This window comes from Littorina saxatilis, linkage group LG17, assembly GCF_037325665.1.
Source record: "Littorina saxatilis isolate snail1 linkage group LG17, US_GU_Lsax_2.0, whole genome shotgun sequence".
Taxonomy (NCBI): domain Eukaryota; kingdom Metazoa; phylum Mollusca; class Gastropoda; order Littorinimorpha; family Littorinidae; genus Littorina; species Littorina saxatilis.
The window spans coordinates 69,606,280-69,628,943 of record NC_090261.1 but is presented as its reverse complement, the minus strand read 5'-3'; the positions used below and the strand labels follow the sequence as shown (position 1 = coordinate 69,628,943).

The window sequence follows — 22,664 nt, the reverse complement described above, 5'->3', positions numbered from 1 at the left end:
GTCCCTCACTTTGTTCTCCAAGCTGAAATTCTTCATGTCATAACAGTGCAAGTGTCATTATCACAAGACGGAAACATTTAAACAAAACACCAACAGAAAACAAACACACACAGTATACTCTCTTCTAGTTGTACTTGTTTGTAGATTGCAACATTTCAAGAGTGGAGAACATGGAGTACTCATGTTGTCCAACAAAGATAGTATTTTAATTGTGAAAAAAACAGGCTCCTGAAAGAGCAGCAAATAGACTGGACAGAAATGGCTGACTGTGGGCCACGATGCAACAAAGCCTTTTCCCTCGTAATCAGTACCCTCTGAAAGATATTTTTCTTAATCCTATGCAAAACATCTTGTACATCACCCGGGTTTCATTTACTAGTGCGCCCTGAATGGCGCATTAAATCTGAAAATGTCCCATCACAATTTCCGTCAGTGCGTCACAGGGCGCATTGAGATTACGTACCACTGCGCCACCAAATGTACACTTTTCATTGGATTACACATTCACATACAGAGATAACACAATATAGCGGCTAATTCTCAGAAGGCACCATATTGCACCATTGGTCAAAACACGTACTGGCCTCTTTGTCGCGTCTTGCCTTCGACTATGTCCCATCGGAATTGGGTTGAGGGGGACAAATGTCCCATTGCCTTTTTCTCCCAGGTTAAACCCTGCATCACCATAGATCTATCCGTTCACTGATTCAGGCTTTTGCCTGGTTAAGAGCATCCTTCCACTTCCACACACAACAACAAACCTACAGGCTGGTTGCTTTCCACACACAACAACAAACCTACAGGCTGGTTGCTTTCCACACACAACAACCAACCTACAGCCTGGTTGCTTTCCACACACAACAACAAACCTACAGGCTGGTTGCTTTCCACACACAACAAACCTACAGCCTGGTTGCTTTCCACACACAACAACAAACCTACAGGCTGGTTGCTTTCCACACACAACAACAAACCTACAGGCTGGTTGCTTTCCACACACAACAACAAACCTACAGGCTGGTTGCTTTCCACACACAACAACAAACCTACAGGCTGGTTGCTTTCCACACACAACAACAAACCTACAGGCTGGTTGCTTTCCACACACAACAACCAACCTACAGGCTGGTTGCTTTCCACACACAACAACAAACCTACAGCCTGGTTGCTTTCCACACACAACAACCAACCTACAGCCTGGTTGCTTTCCACACACAACAAACCTACAGGCTGGTTGCTTTCCACACACAACAAACCTACAGGCTGGTTGCTTTCCACACACAACAACAAACCTACAGGCTGGTTGCTTTCCACACACAACAACCAACCTACAGGCTGGTTGCTTTCCACACACAACAACAAACCTACAGCCTGGTTGCTTTCCACACACAACAACAAACCTACAGGCTGGTTGCTTTCCACACACAACAAACCTACAGCCTGGTTGCTTTCCACACACAACAAACCTACAGCCTGGTTGCTTTCCACACACAACAAACCTACAGCCTGGTTGCTTTCCACACACAACAACAAACCTACAGGCTGGTTGCTTTCCACACACAACAACAAACCTACAGCCTGGTTGCTTTCCACACACAACAAAACTACAGCCTGGTTGCTTTCCACACACAACAACAAACCTACAGCCCAGGACAGGCTGGTTGCTTTCCACACACAACAAACCTACAAGCTGGTTGCTTTCCACACACAACAAACCTACAGCCTGGTTGCTTTCCACACACAACAACAAACCTACAGCCTGGTTGCTTTCCACACACAACAACAAACCTACAGGCTGGTTGCTTTCCACACACAACAAACCTACAGGCTGGTTGCTTTCCACACACAACAAAAAACCTACAGGCTGGTTGCTTTCCACACACAACAAACCTACAGGCTGGTTGCTTTCCACACACAACAACAAACCTACAGGCTGGTTGCTTTCCACACACAACAACAAACCTACAGCCTGGTTGCTTTCCACACACAACAACAAACCTACAGCCTGGTTGCTTTACACACACAACAACAAACCTACAGGCTGGTTGCTTTCCACACACAACAACAAACCTACAGGCTGGTTGCTTTCCACACACAACAACAAACCTACAGGCTGGTTGCTTTCCACACACAACAACAAACCTACAGGCTGGTTGCTTTCCACACACAACAACAAACCTACAGGCTGGTTGCTTTCCACACACAACAACAAACCTACAGGCTGGTTGCTTTCCACACACAACAACAAACCTACAGCCTGGTTGCTTTCCACAACAACAAACCTACAGGCTGGTTGCTTTCCACACACAACAAACCTACAGCCTGGTTGCTTTCCACACACAACAAACCTACAGGCTGGTTGCTTTCCACACACAACAACCAACCTACAGGCTGGTTGCTTTCCACACACAACAACAAACCTACAGGCTGGTTGCTTTCCACACACAACAACAAACCTACAGGCTGGTTGCTTTCCACACACAACAACAAACCTACAGCCTGGTTGCTTTCCACACACAACAACAAACCTACAGGCTGGTTGCTTTCCACACACAACAACAAACCTACAGCCTGGTTGCTTTCCACACACAACAACAAACCTACAGCCTGGTTGCTTTCCACACACAACAACAAACCTACAGGCTGGTTGCTTTCCACACACAACAACAAACCTACAGCCTGGTTGCTTTCCACACACAACAACAAACCTACAGCCTGGTTGCTTTCCACACACAACAACAAACCTACAGCCTGGTTGCTTTCCACACACAACAACAAACCTACAGGCTGGTTGCTTTCCACACACAACAACAAACCTACAGGCTGGTTGCTTTCCACACACAACAACAAACCTACAGCCTGGTTGCTTTCCACACACAACAACAAACCTACAGGCTGGTTGCTTTCCACACACAACAACAAACCTACAGGCTGGTTGCTTTCCACACACAACAACAAACCTACAGGCTGGTTGCTTTCCACACACAACAACAAACCTACAGGCTGGTTGCTTTCCACACACAACAACAAACCTACAGGCTGGTTGCTTTCCACACACAACAAAAAACCTACAGGCTGGTTGCTTTCCACACACAACAAACCTACAGGCTGGTTGCTTTCCACACACAACAACAAACCTACAGGCTGGTTGCTTTCCACACACAACAACAAACCTACAGCCTGGTTGCTTTCCACACACAACAAAAAACCTACAGGCTGGTTGCTTTCCACACACAACAAACCTACAGGCTGGTTGCTTTCCACACACAACAAAAAACCTACAGGCTGGTTGCTTTCCACACACAACAACAAACCTACAGGCTGGTTGCTTTCCACACACAACAACAAACCTACAGGCTGGTTGCTTTCCACACACAACAACAAACCTACAGGCTGGTTGCTTTCCACACACAACAAAAAACCTACAGCCTGGTTGCTTTCCACACACAACAAACCTACAGGCTGGTTGCTTTCCACACACAACAACCAACCTACAGCCTGGTTGCTTTCCACACACAACAACAAACCTACAGCCTGGTTGCTTTCCACACACAACAACAAACCTACAGGCTGGTTGCTTTCCACACACAACAACAAACCTACAGCCTGGTTGCTTTCCACACACAACAACAAACCTACAGGCTGGTTGCTTTCCACACACAACAACAAACCTACAGCCTGGTTGCTTTCCACACACAACAAACCTACAGCCTGGTTGCTTTCCACACACAACAACAAACCTACAGGCTGGTTGCTTTCCACACACAACAAACCTACAGCCTGGTTGCTTTCCACACACAACAAACCTACAGCCTGGTTGCTTTCCACACACAACAAACCTACAGGCTGGTTGCTTTCCACACACAACAACAAACCTACAGGCTGGTTGCTTTCCACACACAACAACAAACCTACAGGCTGGTTGCTTTCCACACACAACAACAAACCTACAGGCTGGTTGCTTTCCACACACAACAACCAACCTACAGGCTGGTTGCTTTCCACACACAACAACCAACCTACAGGCTGGTTGCTTTCCACACACAACAACAAACCTACAGGCTGGTTGCTTTCCACACACAACAACAAACCTACAGGCTGGTTGCTTTCCACCCAGAGTGGGAATATTGGCTAAATGAATTTCACATTTGACACTTTTTCAATCTGCAAAACTAATTCAAAAACTGTCCACTGCACATTCGTGAAGCATTGAGCAGGCATGGGAATTCCAAAATAGAAAATAGGCCACGGTCCAGGGGCCGCCTAGGCCCTGGCGGGGTACAGGGGCAGAGCCCCGTTGGGGGGACCAGGGAGGCAAAGACCCCTGGAAGAAAAACGAATTTTAGCATTTCAGACCAATATTTTGATAGTTCTTGTGTAAGCAAATAATGGATGGAGAGACAATAGTATACAATATAATTTAATTTACCTTTTTTTTGTGCCTTAGACAATGTTTTATTTTCACCAAAACTTAATTTCCTTTTCGCGAAAATCTGCGATTTCGTGGACAATTCCCATGCCTGAGTGAGGCTGTTAAAGGGAGCTCACATCCAATTTGAAAGCCTAGGCAGATCTGAAGTATCACTGTATGTGATTTTTTTTACAGTTTCACAGGGAGAAAGGTGTCTTCAAACAGTCCATTCTTTTGAAGAGATAGCGTGTTTAAGAACCCCACCCCCCATTTAAGACTTCCCCCCAAATTTAAGACCCTGTTTTTCCACTTTTTCTTTCTCCATACCTGCCTCTGTCATTTTACCTGTATCATAAGACTCCCTTCTCTCACTTAGTTTAAGACCAGATTTGTTGAGGTCTTAAAAGGGGAGCTTCCACTGTATCACGAGAAAGGTAGACATAAGGTAAAGGGGGTAAGGGGGGGGGGGGAGGGGGGGGTACTCACCCACTGCAGGTATGTTGAGACACAGCGCCTGACAGATGTGAAGAAACGTCCTGCCAAGCGTGTACACGTTCACTTGCAGAATGTCGCTCAAGTCCAGCAGCATATGTACCTTAAGTCAAGGTCTATCAAAGCTTAAAATGCATGGTTAAAGAATAGAATAAGTTAAATTTGTTAAATGTTGTACTTGAGGTTTCATATACCTTTCAGTTGCTACTCTTGGTTTCTTTACACATTATTACCATTGAACCATTTAGCAGCTTATATGACTTCACCAAAGACAATGAATCCTATTGACACCACCCCCCACCCCCCCCCCCCCCCCCCCCACCCTCCATTTGCGAGGGGTGTAATAGCTGAACTAGCCAAGGAAGGGCCATGAGTTCAACATTTCTCTCCCATGACATGGGAAGTCACTCTGTCAATTTCAAACTTTAAAACATTTTAGCAAAGTAACCAAAAATAAGTTTTCTGAAAACGCAAACGCTCAAGTCAAACCTTGCAGGAAGCGGGTAGAAACGATAAGCAAACATGAAAGTAAGTAGCATGGTAATTTGTATATTAGCTGGCATTTCCAGGATCTTCGTGTGGGTTATTCTTTAGTGGGTGTTATTGGACGGTAGCCAATGGGCTAAGAGACACACAACCACACGAGAAATGAACAAAAAATATCACAACTCAACACAAACATTTCCTACACAAAGCAAATCAGTGTCAAAGGATATGAGATGTTCCCTCCATTCTGCAGACAATGTAGAGGCAGGTAGCAACAACGTGAAGAGACTTTCGTCCTCTTGTCAGGTTTTTATCCAGCGCCATCTTGAAGAAGTTGTGGGCCACATCCAGGTAATGAGGGTTCAGGCGAAGTTGGCCACCTACTTCCTGAATTTTACGCTTGGCTGCACACAGAACATTTTCAATCATTTCATTTTGTTCTGAACTCTTACTTCAGAAGAACATTTCTTTAATAACAAATCAATTCAGAGTAATGAAAAACGTTAGGATTATGCATAAAAAATGTGCTGATTTTGTTTGACTTAGACTTTTTTTTGGGGGGTGGGGGTGCGATTGGTACTTAATTTCCACAACCATGAGCATGCACACACACACACACACACACACACACACACACACACACACACACACACACACAGCCTTGGTGATAGCTGCACAAAAGGCATAAGACAATGACCAAGACATTTTGATTTTGACCGAGACTTGGCTCAAGGAGAACGGTGACGACAGTGTTATTGTTGACTTGACACCAGCAAACTATTCCCTCCGATCGTTTCCCCGCAGTGTCACTCGCGGCGGTGGAATAGCAGTGATCTTCAAAAACTCTCTCTCTAGTCATGTGTCGTTTAATTCGGTACTGCCATTTACACATCCATCCTTTGAGTGTGTACAAGTGACACTAGCCCTTCATCAGAAACCAGTTCAGATGTTTTGCATCTATAGGCCTCCTCCAAACTCAAAAAACAAATTGACTGATGCCATGTTTTTCTCTGAATTTCATGACCTTGTTGACTATTGTAACACTTTGTCTGGAACTCCTGTTTTGCTTGGTGATATCAATGTTCATTTTGATGACTGCAACCACCCTTCCACTGTCAAGATGTTAGATATTTTAGATGTTTTTCAATTCACACAGTCAGTCAGTCATCCAACGCACAAGAAGAATCACATACAGGATTGGGTTATGCATAGGCCTGATGATCATATTGTTCAATCTGTGTCTGTTACACCTGCCTTAGCCTCAGATCATTTTTGACCCAGTGTCCTCCTCCTCCACCCGTGTCTAAGTCTGTCCGCCGTACGATGGATAAAGACGCTTTTAGGGACGAGCTGCAGAACGCGCTGCCCCCCTCCCCCCTGCTGACCAAATTGATGCCACACTTCGTGCTGCTCTTGACGTTCATGCCCCTGTTTCACGTCGCCGTGTCCGTCCGTCCAAGTCCGCACCGTGGTACTCCGATATCTGTGTCGAACTCATCTCATCATCATATATATGCCTTTGACCCCGTCCGGGGCATAGGCCGCCAACAAGAGCTCGCCAGGCACTCCGATCCTGGGTCTCTTGTTGACGTTTCTGTAACGAGTACTTTTTTTTCCATGGATGAGTTGTTAGCCCTTCGCACAACCCCCAACCTGGAGGGCCAGGGTGTATACTTAGTCTGGCCCCATTCACCTCAGACCTGTCCGGCGTGGTTACACCTGCCAGGAGCACTATGAAGGCTCCGGCCGGCATAGCTCTTTGGATCATCAGGGCACGCAAGCTGCTACGCCACGGCAAGGCATACACACCAGTAGCAGCTGTGTCGAACTGCGTAATGCCAAATGTGACCGTAGGCGTGCTGAGCGCACGTATCTTAAGACTGGTCTTACTGTCCATAAACAAATATTTCAAGGAGCAAAGGACATTGTAACTAAGTTAGTACACGCAGCAAAGACAACCTTCCTCCAAAACCAGATTATTGCTTGCGATTCAAGCAAAAAATTGTTCAATATTTGCAGCCGGTTGACCGGCCGCAGTAAGGTATCCCCACTTCCCACTGTTTTCCCCGCTAGTCAGCTGCCAGATGTATTCAGTGATTATTTTATCAAGAAGGTTTCTGATATTCGTTCTGAACTTGATCAGATGAATGCACATTCTGCTTCCTCCAGTCATGTTGATGTTCCCACTGATTGTTCTTTTCCATCATTTCAGCCAATCAGTGAAAAAACCTTAGATCCATTATTCTGAAGTCCAAACCAACAACTTGTCCACTTGATGCCATACCCACACCACTGCTTTTTGAGAATCTTGATGTGTTGCTGCCAACTCTCACTCAAATTGTCAATGATAGCCTGTTATCTGGTGTTTTTCCATCATTGTTCAAAACTGCACTTGTCAAACCACTTCTCAAAAAACCTAGTCTTGATGTCAATATTTTGAAGAATTATCGTCCTGTATCTAATTTATCATTCTTGTCCAAAGTTTTTGAAAAGGTAGTTTTGAAGCAGCTGTTGTCATATTTGAACACACACGATTTGATCTCGCATTCTCAGTCTGCTTATCGCCCTTCTCACTGTACTGAAACAGCCCTACTTAAAGTAATCAGTGACATTCTGTCTGCTCTGGATGGTGGTGATGTGTCAGTGCTTACCCTACTTGACCTTTCTGCAGCGTTCGACACGATGGACCATGTCACGCTTCTCCATAGACTTCAGACTCTGTACGGCATCTCCGGTCCACCGCTAGCATGGCTCGAGTCCTATCTCATTGGCAGGACTCAGGCTGTGCTTGTCGATGGCCAGATGTCTGCTCCAGCCCCATTTTCTTTCGGCGCTCCTCAAGGTTCAGTACTCGGTCCCATCCTTTTCATCATGTACACTAAGCCCCTCTCCACACTGATTCAAAACCATTCTGTTTTAAATCAGTCTTTTGCTGATGACACCCAGCTGTATAAACCCAGTCCCCCTGCAGAGACACATTCCGCCATCCAGACCATTCAGACACGCATCACTGATGTTAAATCTTGGATGGTCGATAACAATGATGATAAGACTGAAGTCTTACTGTGCAAAAAGAAGAACACTACATTTCCCTCTCCCCAACCTGTTTCTGTTCAAGTAGGCAACACCGACATTCTTTTCTCACCATCAGCTAGAAACCTTGGATTCACCCTTTCATCTGACATGACCCTTAACAAACATATATCTTTAGTCTGTTGAGCAGCTTATTTTGAGCTTTGTAAGATCAGCACCATTCGCCACACACTCTCCTCTCAAACAACTAACACTCTTGTCTGTGCCTTTGTTCTTTCTAAACTTGACTACTGCAACTCTCGTCTCTCTGGCTGTCCTCTGTACCCCCTGCATAAACTACAAAAAGTCCAAAACTCGGCAGCACGCCTCATTCTCAAAGCACGAAAACGAGATCACGCAACACCACTTCTTCGCACACTGCACTGGTTACCTATTCAAGCCCGCATTGACTACAAACTGTCCACCCTCTGCTTTAACTTCTTTTTTGGCTCGTCTCCTGCTTACTTCTCTGAACTCCTCACCGTCTATTCTCCAGCAAGACAACTCCGTGCCTCTTCTGACTGTCGCATCCTTACCATTCCACACACCAAAACCAAAACATACGGACAACGCATTTTTACTTTCTGCGCACCCACACAATGGAATTCTCTCTCCTTTCACATCCGCCACTCTCAGTCACCCCAAGCATTCAAACGAGCACTAAAAACACACTTCTTCAAGAAATACAACCCCTGATTTTGTTTTCTCAGACCAGCAGTAGGCTACATGTAGTGTATTTGTTGTTTTAGTGATAATGTGATAATGTATAAACATCTGGGGCTGTTTTCAGTATTGTTGATAACATGTTCTGTTTGATTAAGGGTATTCAGCTGGTATTTCCTTGTTTTCACTACCTATTTTATTCGTGTTTTTATTACTTAGTTAGTGGAAGAATTTTTTGTAATGTACGTTTGATGGTGTATGCTTTTAATTAACCTTTGTTGACTATGAATGTAGATGTAAATGTTTGTACAACTGTGTTTTAATTTTAAATGTGTCAAGCGCAAAGAGCATACAGTAATTGTAAAGTTATGATGTTGCGCTATATAAATGCTCATTTATTATATTATTATAAGGAAGACACAAAGTACAAACATTACCATTTTGGAGCGTCACTGTGCGTGAGTCTCGTCCAATGCCATGAGTGAAGGTTCCACCTAGAGTGTATGACTTGGCACCTGGGTAAAACAAAGAAAAATGTTAGAATCATTAACACAGTACACATGTATAGAAAATATTTTCACACTTCAATCAGTACACTCTACGCGCACATGAGGAATGCATGGTCCAGGACATACTACCCCATCAAAGGCAAAGTATAAAAAGAGAAACTACAGCCTATCTAAAAGACACATAAACCTTCCTCAACAAACAAAAACACACGAAAAATCTGTTTGAAGGAGAAACCCTGTTTGAACCTGTTACATTCATAGAAAGAGCTTTTAGAATTAGAAACAACAGCTTGAAATCTATTCTGAAGACAAATTCAAGTCAAGGGTAGTTTCGAACAGGGGACCCTATCCTTCCTGGTTCGCTCCCCTGAAGCACACCATATCGTCATCGTCCTGGAATGTTGGTGTAACTCGATTCAAGGTTATTTTTATGCTTTTGTGCTTTAGACTAAGTACATCATTCTCAAAGAAAAATAGTCTCTAAAATACAATGGAAAATACATGATTTAACTTCCTTTTATCTTTCTATCCATACCAGGTACAAATATAAACACTATTTCATAATACAAATAATCAGTTTTGTCCTTCTGCTGAAAAGCTGTCTAGTAAAATGAGTTACACCAAAATTCCACCAGGACAACGAAATGGTCTATCTGGTACACAGTCATCAATGCTCATGTTTGGTATATGTAAGTTGTAACACACACACATACTGACAAACAAATATATATTTTTTTTTACCAATTTGAATCATGCCAACGTACCTTCAAGGGACACAAACTGCCCCATGACAGACGCCCCTCCGGCGGCATTCTCTTGAAACTGGATTTCCGAGACAATGAGCTGCTCCTCCAAGACAGAGCCACAGTTGGTGCACACCTTGTCTCCTCGCGCTGGATCCTCGTCGATCTCATTGCACCCACAGTGCTTGCACACATTATCCGGCATGGTGAGCGTCTTCACTGGTCGCTGTTCTCACTGGTCATTCACTTTGAGTTGACTTTCTCCAAGTTTAAGTGAATCCTTGCCCTTGTCTTATCCATCCACCTGAAAGAAATAAAGACAAATTTTTGTGTGCAGATTATACATTTTCTCTTTTTTTCATTTGATACAGCTTACAAGCATTGCAAGTACATGTATTTTCATTAACTAATACATCAAACCGCAATTCAAAAAATTCCTACTTATAAGTTATAACATAAAAAATATAAGAAAAACTTTACACGAAACCATGTGAAAGAGAATTTTTTCAATTCTGCTATGCTGACCATATTGCACAGAATATTATGCAGCTGGGTGAAATACGTGGATATACATGACTTCTGTGCGTGCGTGTGTGCTAATTTGCAAGAAGTAGATATCACATTCCTATTTGTCAATATAAAGCCATGCCAAAAATCAAGGTCACAAACATTTTACTGGTTTTACATTGTCAAATTTTTCCTAAATGAAGCAAATGTTTTCGGATAGATTGGAAATGTTGACGCTTGTTTGTGTCAAGCGGTAACTGTAACTTTTACTAATCATCACAACTGTAACTTTTACTAATTATCACGTGTACCGCGCTAGACTAATACCAATAGTTCTCCTTGCTGGTTGGACACTGGTATGCAAAGCTTTTAACTATAAAAGTTAAAACGAAATGAAGATAGTGAGAACAACTAAGAATAAAAATAACGAATAAGTGAGAACGATCAAGAAGGAAAACAACAACACCTGCATGAGAGCTGTCACGGAAGAACCAAATTTAATGCCACATAAATCCAAAAAAAAATTGTACTCTAGCTTAAAAAAATGCACTTTTTCTCACAAACATCATTTTCAACTGCTTATGATTCCAACAGCTCTGCATGCTATTGTGAACATAACACAAACACCTACCCTGTCTCATAAACACTGAGCCCCAAGGGTACACACTACAAGTGACAGAGTGATGCAATGTACTGCAAACTGTAATTTTACAGTAAAGACTTTGAACTCCTTCCAAGCTCTAAGTCTAACTTAAGTCATCTAGATGAAACAAGACTGCCTAAGCCCAGACATGTACGCATGGCTGTATACTGACTATATAACGCCCTCACTGGTAGTGGTAGTACTACAGCAATATGAAGTCAAATGTCCGGCATGGTTGTTGTGGAGTCGAAGGCCAAGCTGGTCATTTTTCTCTCCTGTTTCAAGTCAGTGCATATTTTTCGTGTGTATATATCCTTTAACAAGACGTATGGTTCTTTGTTCTGAAACAGTAATGTCAACGTAAACAGAGCTAGAGAAGGGGGGTGGGTCAGGAGGTGCGTACTGAGCACATGTGGTACTGTACATATCTGGAGCATGCAGTCGCACTCGCAGTCACAGTCAGTTTTTAACGCTACCAGACAATCAAGTTGGCCATATTTTCTGATTTTTCAAATCAAATTCTCATCTGCGGACTTGTTAAACACTTGTCATCCAACATGATGTTAAATTTTGAGGAAAAAAGTTCGCGAGGTCGGGGATTCGAACCTACATGTCACGGTAAAAAGAATGACCACGGCAACCAGGGTCGGAATTAAACCCTCTTTGCCACGAGGGCAAAAGACTTCAAAAATAACATTAATACTATAAATCAATGTTCACTTCAGTTGAACTTGACATTAAATGACGCACAAATAACTTCATACATTTCAATTTGAAGGCTAACTGGTCAAATAAATCACGTACTGTTCGCTATTAATGATTTCAAGCATCCATTTGCACTCCGCCTGTTGTAACAGCTTGACAGAGACAACTCGTCTATTTACCGAAAATATGCAAACCTCATCAACTTTTTCCTCGCCTCCAGTTCCCGACCTCAAGTTTATGAAACAGGCGTGTTGTTTACGCATTATACATATTCATAAGCCCTTTTTACATAATGCACTTTGTAAAACAAAGCTGTACAGATGTGGGTATTCTTGGATAAATTATTGACAGTTGAAAAAAAAGATTCACTCAAAATCTGTATATTCTCAACTGGGTTGATTTGAAAATAGTTCATAATGAGAGCTTATTCACGCAAGCGCAGTGTTGGGTCGAAGAGATCTCTTCCGGTTGCCGAAATGTTCAGTGTGTTCACTTTAGATCGGATTATAACATCAAATCGGTAACAGATAATCTTCAGGAGGTAATGCTGCATTGACAGATGAATTCCCCATTCCAGGGTATTGGATGCACTTAAACTGGTGAGTTAGTTACATATTAAATCACCACACCTTTTAGCAGTTTATATCAGACCGTTCCTCTGCCAGTCATTCCCCTGTCAACAAAAATTGCGTCAAATTACACTTCGGATGTTTCTTCGAACAGGTAGCGAAAAGGATTTACTTCCAAAAAGTGTTATTCAGAGGAAAGTGGAATATTGCCTGTTATTAAGTACCTACTTAAGACAAGACAATTGCACAAAAGTGTCACTTTCGGTAGTCTTCGTACAAGTTTTTAGTCATGAATAAATGTCTTGTCTGGTATTTTTAGATGTCTTTGTCACTTTTTGTCACCGTCCAGTAAGTAATCCAAGATTTATAGGAACTATTCAGAAATTATTTGTGGTGTAAGTGTTATACTATTGACAACAGACATGTTTCATGTGTTTTGTGTTCATTTAGCTGTATGATTCATACATCTACTTTGCTCCAGGGGGAAAGGCAAAAGTGTTATTATGTCTTAGTGTCTAAGAGTAATCACACACACACACACACACTTAAATACTGGAATTATAAATTTCATTTTTTTAACTTTATAAATGCACGTATATATATAACTAGATGATTACCCGCTTCGCCGGGTACCGGCTTCGCCGGGAAGAAGTAGAGCCGAATACCAGGCTGCGCCTGGGACCCGGCTCTGCCAGGTGTACGCCGGCTTAGCCGGCGCACGAAGGAAAGGAGATAAACGCGCAAAACACTGGAGACCTTCTAAAAATAGTAACGTGCAGTGACCTTCTAAAAATAGTAACGTAGTAACGGGAATATGGATTGACGCCACACGGAGGAAGGGAGATAATCGCGGCTGAAAACACTGGAGAAGATAAGGAAGAGTTACTGGTAGTGGATCCCGACAACAACAATAACAACAACAAAATCGGTTCAGCGCGCACAGCGCTGCGCGCTGAGAGCACGTGTTGAAATATCTCATCGATGAGGTTGTGTCCGGGGTGTAGCTGAATACGGTGTCCAAATTTGAAAAAGATCCACCGAGAACTTTGGCCGTGCATCGCGAACAGACAGACAGACAGACAGACAGACAGACACTAGTCGTATATATATATAGATGTCAAATATGAAAATCAGTGGTTTAATCTGTAGCACTAGCAGTAACACATTCAACAAAATAAAAGATGAAGAGTCACAGTAATTTGAGTATAGACAAGGAATCAACTGAAGCAAACAAGGTAGAGACACTGGACAGAATTCAAGATTTTATTCATAATAGGTTATTACTTTTTATTTTAAGAATATCAGGCTATACATGTGTTTTGCAGCTGTTAATGTTACAATTCAACATTTATTGCTTAGTGACTGGTGTTTTGAGCAGTCAAGCATACTAATATATATTGCTAATCGCTGAATGCAAACATTGTAGCAATGTCTTAATGGAACTTCCAGGAAAAAGGATGCCTTTTGATTGTTTGTCAGTCTCAGCTTATGGTTGCTAAGGCCTAAAAAAAAAATAGGTGTGGTTACGGTAACCCGACCTACCCTATTTTTAGGGGCCGACCCTATAACTTTTTATTACATTTGTCCACACAAAAAAATGAAAACAAGAAAACGAGTGCAGAAAACGCAATGAAAGCGAAAGCGCTTGAGTCGTCATGCAGACGCACATTTATTTCCCTGTCAAGTAGGTTTAATTTGTATACATTAGGCAACAACAAAAAAATAGTCTGTTTACGGTAACATAGGCAAAAAAAATAGGGTCGGTAGGTCGGGATTTTTTTTCTTCAAAAAACCATATTTTTAAGTTATTTTGCCAAAAAACAAAGACTTTTTTTTTTCCAAATGCCAAAAACAAGTCTAGGGTCGCGCGAAAAAATAGGGTCGGTCGGGATACCGTAAACAGACTTTTTTCTTTTTGCTTTAGAAAAAAAAGTAAAAAAAAAAAAAAAAGTGATTGCCTACCTTCCTACCCTATTTTTGTTGGCTATGTTACCTTAACCACACCTATTTTTGTTTTGGCCTTACATACATGTGTATGCTTTTCAGGACAGAGGATGGTAGATGCATAAAGGTAAAAAGAGGAAAAATCAAAGCAGTATGGCGGAAGGGCAGGAGATTGGTCTGGTGAACGGTGAAGTGCACCGCATGGACGAACGACCAGAGCATGGCGTGAAAATTTTACATGGACTCAACAAGTTAAAAACAGACCACATCCTCTGTGATGTCACCCTTATAGCAGAAGGTAAGATGGGTATTCAAGTTTTACTTAAAAGTTTTTATGGGAGAAACTATTTTATAAGTGTAGAATGCTTTAACCTTATTCAGTTTGTTCTTTTATTTTAGTGTTCAAGTATGGTTAACTATCTACGCAAGAAGTAAAGAAGTTGGCAAATATGTGCAAATTTTGATGAGGTTGGTTTATTTGCTTCATTGTAGGTGGGGTTATTTGCTTCGCTTAAAAGTTAAATTTAAAAAAAGTGTACATTGACTGTGTTTTTTTGGTAAACAACTTGTGTGTGAATGCAATTTGCCAGTTACAAAAGAAGCATGGCTTTTCATCATTTTATTTGGGTTATGAAAACTATAATTATAATCAGGGCCTCACATCCATGAGAGGTAGCATATAGGACAAATGTCCTGGCCAATGTAAAAGTGATTGGACATTTGTCCTGAACAAAAACAAATCAATAGGACATTTTTTTCCCGTAACAAAACGTAAATATAATTAAACTTGACTAGTTTCTTGGCACGAGGGTAAAAGAACAAAAATACTTTTCTTGGAAAAAAGGTAACAGAAAATATAAAATAAATTACATCGAGTCAGTGCAGTGTTTCTGTCTCTGAACTTCAACTACTGTGCTGGTTCCTTTCTTTTGCTGAAGAGCATTCGCTTCCTCGTGGATGTCCACTTTTCAACAACCTTCACCACCCACTGTGACTTGTGAATGTCATCCTTTGGCCCCTCCAGGTACACACGCATCAAGCTTGAGACGAAGTTACGCGTGGGGGTGAGGGGGGGGGTAGTGTCTTTCTTCGGCTCCGATGTTTGACTATCGCGATTGACATTCTCACCTGGGCGATCGGGCTCTAACTGCTCTGGGGCTGGAGGAAGCTCAGTTTCCGTGCTACTGACAGATGATGAGGGAAGGGACTTGAAGTGTAATTTCTTCTGTCCCTTTTCTGGGATCAGTTTTCGTTTAGGCGGCATGTTTGTTATTTTCGGGGAAAGCGCGAAGGGAGGCAACTCTCAACTGGCTTCGAGCATTCCGAGTTGCGAGCCTTGGAAACTCTTTGGTACTAGAGGCACAAAGTGTCTAATTTCGTCTGCTACACATCGCTTTGCAATACATCGATAAATTAGCATTCAAACTACTGTAAATTGAGAAGTACTGACGATGTCCGGATCAAATGATAGAATAATCGGACATTGACCACTTTGTGACAAAAACAATAGGACATTTGTCCTCCAGCATGAAAAAATGTATAGGACATTTGAAAAAAATATCCTCATATGTCCGATGTCCGACGTGGATGTGAGGCCCTGACTCTTGATTTTATTTTTAGTCGTATGGTTGCCAGAAAACATTAAAGGGGTGAAGTTAATGGATAGATTGCTCTATTTGTCTGTCTTTATCACTTTATTTAAAGGGTTGTCTGTCTTTATTACTTTCTTTAAAGTGTGTTGCCATGTGTCAAGAATGCACACTTTGCAACAGGAAAACCCCAAGCTAGGACTAGGAGACTTTATTAATCAATGCAATGTGTAATGTAACTCAACTGATTCACTAATAAATAGTTAAATGTTCTTGTGTTCCGGATAACAGCTTTGAGACTACATAACATTAAACAATGCAAGATGTAGCTGGTTCATTAATGTATGATTAAATGTTCTTGTGTTTCAGGTAATCGTTTTGCAGCACACCGAGTGATCCTGGCCTCCTGTTCCGACTACTTCCGATCGATGTTCACGAGCGGGATGAGGGAGAGCAACCAGAAGGAGATTGAGCTGAAGGGCATCACTGCAAAAGGTCTGGAGAAGACCCTGGAGGTGATCTACACCTCCACCACCACGCTGGATGGGGACGACATCTTCGACGTCATCGCCGCGGCAACACACCTGCAGGTCACCCCCGTCATCGAGTTCTGTGAGCGTAATTTCCTCAGCGGCATGACCACGTCGAACTTTTACGATTTCATCAACACGGCCAAGCTCTACAGCATGAACAATGCCCTGAAGCAGATCGACGTGTTCATCGCCAAGAACCTGATGCAGATCGCCAAGGAGGGCACCCTGCACCTCCTGACGTACGACCAGATGTGGAACTGCCTCAGCAGCGAGAAGCTGTGCCTGCGGGAGATCGACATCTTCCACATCACCTGGGAGTGGCTGCGGCAGGACCCCAGCATAGGAGAGCACGCCCCCGCCCTCATGCGCCTGATCCGATTCCCGCTGATCAGCCCCGCGGATTTAGTCCATCATGTGCAGCGAGTGGACATGATGATGTCCAACCCCGAGTTACGGCAGATGGTGCTTACGGCTCTCAACTACCACGTGGTACCCCACTCTCAGCCCCTGGTCAACACCACCCCGACCCGACTACGCTCGTACGTCACACGGCTGGTGAGCGTGGGCGGGCGGGAGATCCACCCCTACCCGTGTCTGCACGACGAGATCCTGGTGTTTGACGCCAAGATCACCTCCAACAGCTTGCTGAACCGGCAGGAGATGGCGGCCCTGCCCTCGGCGCTCAGCCACATGCAGGTGCTGGTGTTCAACAACTTTCTCTACGTGCTGGGTGGCTGCACAACGCAGTGCGCGCACGGGGAGTCGGCCGTCAACTCTGTGCTGCGCTACGACCCCCGCTTTGACACTTGGTTCCAGGTGTGCCCCATGCTCAACAAGCGAGCCTACTTCTTCGCCGGCGCCCTCAACAGCAAGATCTACGCTGTGGGGGGCAAGTTCAAGGACGGGAGCTTGGCGACGGCCGAGTGCTACGACCCGGCCACCAACACCTGGGAGTTGATCGCCTCCATGCCCATGTCCTACCATGCCCACGCGGGCGCCGTCTATGGCAACTACATCTACATCTCCGGCGGCTACAGCGGCAACCACTTCACGCCAGACATGCAGCGGTACGACCCCATCACCAACCAGTGGGAGGACATGGCGGCTATGCTGACGCCGCGCGGCTGGCACGTGATGTGCGCCACGCACGACAAACTGTTTGTGTTTGGGGGCTGCAACCTGAACGTCAACCAGCAGGCCCAGCCCGAGATGCAGTCGGAGTGCTATGACCCGTCCACCGACCAGTGGACCATCATCGCCCCCTTGTCCGTCTCACACAAGGAGGCCTCGTGCGTGGTGTACAATGACAATATCTACGTGCTGGGCGGCTACAATGTGCAAACCAAAACGGGACAGAAACTGGTGTCCAAGTATGACATTTACACCGGCATCTGGGAAACGGTGGGTGCTTTGCCGCGAAGCCTCACGGGGGTGGGCTACTGCACGTTCAAGCTACCCTGCTACAACCCGGATGAGAAAGATTGACCGTCAGTGCTAGCCCAGTGTCATTCAGTACTATCGTCCATCACTCTCCCGTCTGCTGATTCATCTCATCATCACAACATCTCTCAAACAGATTAGGGTCTGCGACATCCGCAGAAATTAGATCAGTCTGACAGCAGGCAAGGCGAAATACAATTATCAAATCAGTGATTTTATCTTACTCTTGGTTCTTTTCAAAGCAAAACTGAAGAAATAAAATCGTTATAATCATATTTATTAATTCAGTAGGCGGATTCTCCAAGAAGCTGTTTTAAAAGAATTAAATTCTTGTAAAACTGGACTGGAAGTTATGAATTTAACTCATCCCTACTACCTTGAATAATATGGCAATACTGTCCATATTATTATCAGTGGCTGATTCACTGGCTATTCTTGTGATCCTGTTTCTAGTTAGAATAATACTAGTTTTATTTACATTAATACCAATAATGTCTAATAGTAATGGAAGATTTTACTTTCATAGTAATTATAAGACAAGGTCTACGGTAACATTTTGTGCCTGGTAGGAAGAAACAACAGTACTAGTACAGGTCAACAGTTATCACCGATAGTAGATAAAATTAATTCTTACTTTCTGCCATCTTCAAGTTGTGTGTTGAAAAAAACACTTGTCTGAGACGTGGCATATTGCCACAAAAAAAAATTGTCCCACTGTGCTTTTATAGTTCATGGTATGAAGTGATCAAAATTACACAACAGACACTTTCTTTTCTGCTTTTTTTCAAGGATAGAATTCAATGAAACAAAGAGGAGCAGCTAAACGTTAGTGCAGAGCCTATCGTGTTTTGTTTTTCAATGTGAACTGTTCTTTTTCTAGTGATGCTTTGCATCAGTTGCTCTGTTGTGGTAGAGCGAATGCAAAAGACTTTTGTTTGTAAATGTAATAGCAACAGACACTGTGTTCTCTCCATGTTTGCTGCAGACATTCTTGTACAATGCTGCTGAGAAAAATCCTAGAGGTCTTCTTTTCTCATTATTTGTTGTTGCTGGACACTCTCTGGTCTTCTTTATGACGAGTCTTGCTTATCAAAATCTCAGTTGTCATGTCTGCTTAACTTGTGGACTGAGAGAACGGGTATGTGAGCAGCCTTGAGTTTCTTTCGTTTGATTTTTGTGTGTTTCCTTTCTTTCTTTTTTCGCCAGATGAAGGGGGGAGGGGAGGGGAGGGGGGGTGTGCAATTAAGAAAAATGCGCACAATTCACAGACCAGTTTTTACTGTCCATCTGGTCTGTCTAAGTGTCAAGTTCTTTTCTTTTTTTCAGTCGGAAACTACACACAACATGGGCTTTTTCAGATGAGGGAAGAAGTGGGTTTGGAAAAAGAGTGTGCTTTGGGTTGAGGATGAAAGTCCGGTAAATTGGAGAGAACTGCATCACAAATGCTGGTTTGGTTTTGAGAAATGGTGGCGACTAGTTTTGTAAGGCTGAATTTTTGATTCAAATACTCTGTGTCTTGACCTCTTACAAATTGCTTACGCAGTCATTCTTTCTGTTCAGATTTAGTCTGCAAATAAACTATAAATAAAACAAAATTGCTTTTGTTTCGAAAGATAGAAAGATTAATAATCAATGTGCAGTTTTAAGTTTATCCCTACAACTACAAGCCTTCTAAACATTGTATGGATGCCAGTGACAGAATGTTGAATGTCATATTACATTGTATTAAAATTCACATCCTGCTATCTGCGTTTCTTTTACTTATTTTCTAAAACTATTTTGCAAATTGTTGTCAAACTCAAAGTACAAATAATTAATTTAAAAATTGTAAAGCAAGGGCTATTTTAAAAGTCATTTCGCAACCTTTATAGTTTACTTGATTGAAAACACAGATTGGAGACTTTTCTAGAGAGTGAATTTTGAATGATCCAATGTACACATAGTCTTGAGGCTGTGATAAAGTAAATTCAGAAGTTAGATTACCGCATCTTTTATTTCTTGATGAGTGGCTATTTATTTAATTCAGTCAACAGCATTCACTTTAGTTTTTCCTTCTTCCTTGTGCACAATATAAATTTGTTAAAAAAATGTGTAAAAAATGTTTTTGCCTCTCTCTCCCTCTCTCTCTCTCTGATACAAATTATGAACCCAGTGATGCTTTAAAAGTTACTCCCTGGTTCAGTATCTATCAGCTGTGTTAAGTGATGTGAAAAATCTCAGTGTTGATAATGGTAACAATCACAGAAAATGGGGGCAAAATACCACACAAGAAGAAGTTTTATTCTTGTAATTGTGTCTATAGATTTATAATGTATGTGTGAGCGTGTGCTGGTATTTTCTAAAGCAATGCTTTGATTTTATACAATGTTTTGTGCTTTTGTGAACAAGAAACAATTAACAAGTGGCTCTATCCCATTTCCCCCCCCTTTCCCCGTCGCGATATAACCTTCGTGGTTGAAAACGACGTTAAACACCAAATAAAGAAAAGAATACAATGTTTTCAATGTTCCTCAAAAGGAGAGGAGAAAAAAAAGGGAAAGGTGAACTGGGGGTACAAATGACCAATTGATCATATTGATAATGATTACAAAGGAACCCCCTTTTAAGACCTCGACAAATCTCAGAATATGAGGCATTAGAAAGGAGGGAGTCTGAAAAATGGACAAATGTACAGATGTTATGAACGGAAAATCTCAAAAAGCAAGGTTTTTAAGGGGGGGGGGGGGGTCTTGAAGGTCTGTAATACAATTTGCTGTCTGCGTTGTACAGTAAAACCTTGTAGACCTTCTACACAAATCATTCAAGGAGCATTTTGCGTCTTTTAATCATGCAAAAATCTGCCATCAAAATGACAGTGTGTGCAAGAAGTCTGGGTGACGGAATGAATTTACAACATAAAGGTGTTTAGATTATTGTGTGCGTTTAGCGCTGTGCGAGAAGACAGCGTGTGAATGTGTCTGTGTTGCTTGTTTGTTCGTATGGCTGCATAGCAAGCACAACTGTTAAACATTCTTTTGTGAAGGGATGTTAAAAAACAACCAACCAACCATATTTTTTTCAGTTCTGTTTCCCTTTCTACCACACACAATTGTTAAAGCATTGCTGGTAATGCTACTACTGCTACTCATGCTTTTCTTGAATTTACTCTCTTGATATTGATTGCCTACATCTCTACAAATTGTCTATTTGTAGGCTTGTGTCATGATCATCTTCTGTGCTTTCACTACAGACAAACTAATTGTATGTAACTTTTCCAGGCTGGTTAGGGTTTTGTTTGCCATCAAAGACTGAAGTTTGCCTGTACATATAATTTTTTTTTTTTACCTTTTTTTTTTTTTTTACCTCTGTATAATAGAAGTGCAAATTATTCTCAAAATAATTTGCTGAATCACTCAGTCTTTCTGGTTTTTGCTATTTTTATGTGACTTCTGTTTCTGTTTTTCAAGTCCGTGTATTGTACAACATGTAACATGCTGTATTCCAAATTCTGTCCCCCTTTCCCATGCCACTGAAGGGCTGCGTGACACAAATTCTGTCCCCCTTTCCCATGCCACTGAAGGGCTGCGTGACACACATTTCGCGGCTCCGCGATGAAGAACTGTTGAATGGAATAAAAGGAGGGATTATTGTATTAACTTTGTCTTGTGGTTTCTGACTGTTCTTGGTAAATTCTGTGTATGTCAAAGTGCCTTGGAGAATGAGAGACATACATCATTTTTGACTCACATGCGAAGCAAAAGTGAGTCTATGTACTCACCCGAGTCGTCCGTCCGTCCGTCCGTCCGTCCGGCCGGCCGTCCGGCCGTCCGGCCGTCCGGAAAACTTTAACGTTGGATATTTCTTGGACACTATTCAGTCTATCAGTACCAAATTTGGCAAGATGGTGTATGATGACAAGGCCCCAAAAAACATACATAGCATCTTGACCTTGCTTCAAGGTCAAGGTCGCAGGGGCCATAAATGTTGCCTAAAAAACAGCTATTTTTCACATTTTTCCCATTTTCTCTGAAGTTTTTGAGATTCAATACCTCACCTATATATGATATATAGGGCAAAGTAAGCCCCATCTTTTGATACCAGTTTGGTTTACCTTGCTTCAAGGTCAAGGTCACAGGAGCTCTTCAAAGTTGGATTGTATACATATTTTGAAGTGACCTTGACCCTGAACTATGGAAGATAACTGTTTCAAACTTAAAAATTATGTGGGGCACATGTTATGCTTTCATCATGAGACACATTTGGTCACATATGATCAAGGTCAAGGTCACTTTGACCCTTATAAAATGTGACCAAAATAAGGTAGTGAACCACTAAAAGTGACCATATCTCATGGTAGAAAGAGCCAATAAGCACCATTG

At 42.5% G+C, this 22,664-nt stretch overlaps 2 protein-coding genes across 2 annotated transcripts in view; one reads left to right on the top strand and one right to left on the bottom strand.

The window, feature by feature from the left end:
- Positions 1–12,395, bottom strand: part of LOC138952364 (transcription factor IIIB 90 kDa subunit-like) — a 40,590-nt gene extending 28,195 nt beyond the window's left edge. The window contains exons 1-5 of the mRNA XM_070324022.1: positions 12,331–12,395; positions 10,398–10,680; positions 9,562–9,639; positions 5,620–5,793; positions 4,898–5,002 (exon numbers count right to left, since the gene is read on the bottom strand). Of these exons, the coding sequence (XP_070180123.1) occupies positions 4,898–5,002; positions 5,620–5,793; positions 9,562–9,639; positions 10,398–10,581 (541 nt within the window). The 5' untranslated portion in view covers positions 10,582–10,680; positions 12,331–12,395. The remainder of the gene's footprint in view (positions 1–4,897; positions 5,003–5,619; positions 5,794–9,561; positions 9,640–10,397; positions 10,681–12,330) is intronic.
- Positions 12,396–12,680: 285 nt separating this feature from the next.
- Positions 12,681–21,937, top strand: LOC138952376 (kelch-like protein 13). Its single transcript, XM_070324038.1, has 3 exons — positions 12,681–12,830; positions 14,847–15,042; positions 16,703–21,937. Exons 2-3 carry the CDS (start codon positions 14,862–14,864, stop codon positions 18,349–18,351), a joined length of 1,830 nt encoding a protein of 609 aa, XP_070180139.1. The 5' UTR covers positions 12,681–12,830; positions 14,847–14,861; the 3' UTR covers positions 18,352–21,937.
- The last annotated feature ends 727 nt before the right edge of the window (positions 21,938–22,664 follow it).

Coding starts and splice junctions, on each gene's coding strand:
- LOC138952376 (XM_070324038.1), top strand. CDS start 14,862: ATGCATAAAGGTAAAAAGAGGAAAAATCAAAGCAGTATGGCGGAAGGG. Junction 15,043..16,702: donor TGTCACCCTTATAGCAGAAG/GTAAGATGGGTA, acceptor CTTGTGTTTCAG/GTAATCGTTTTGCAGCACAC.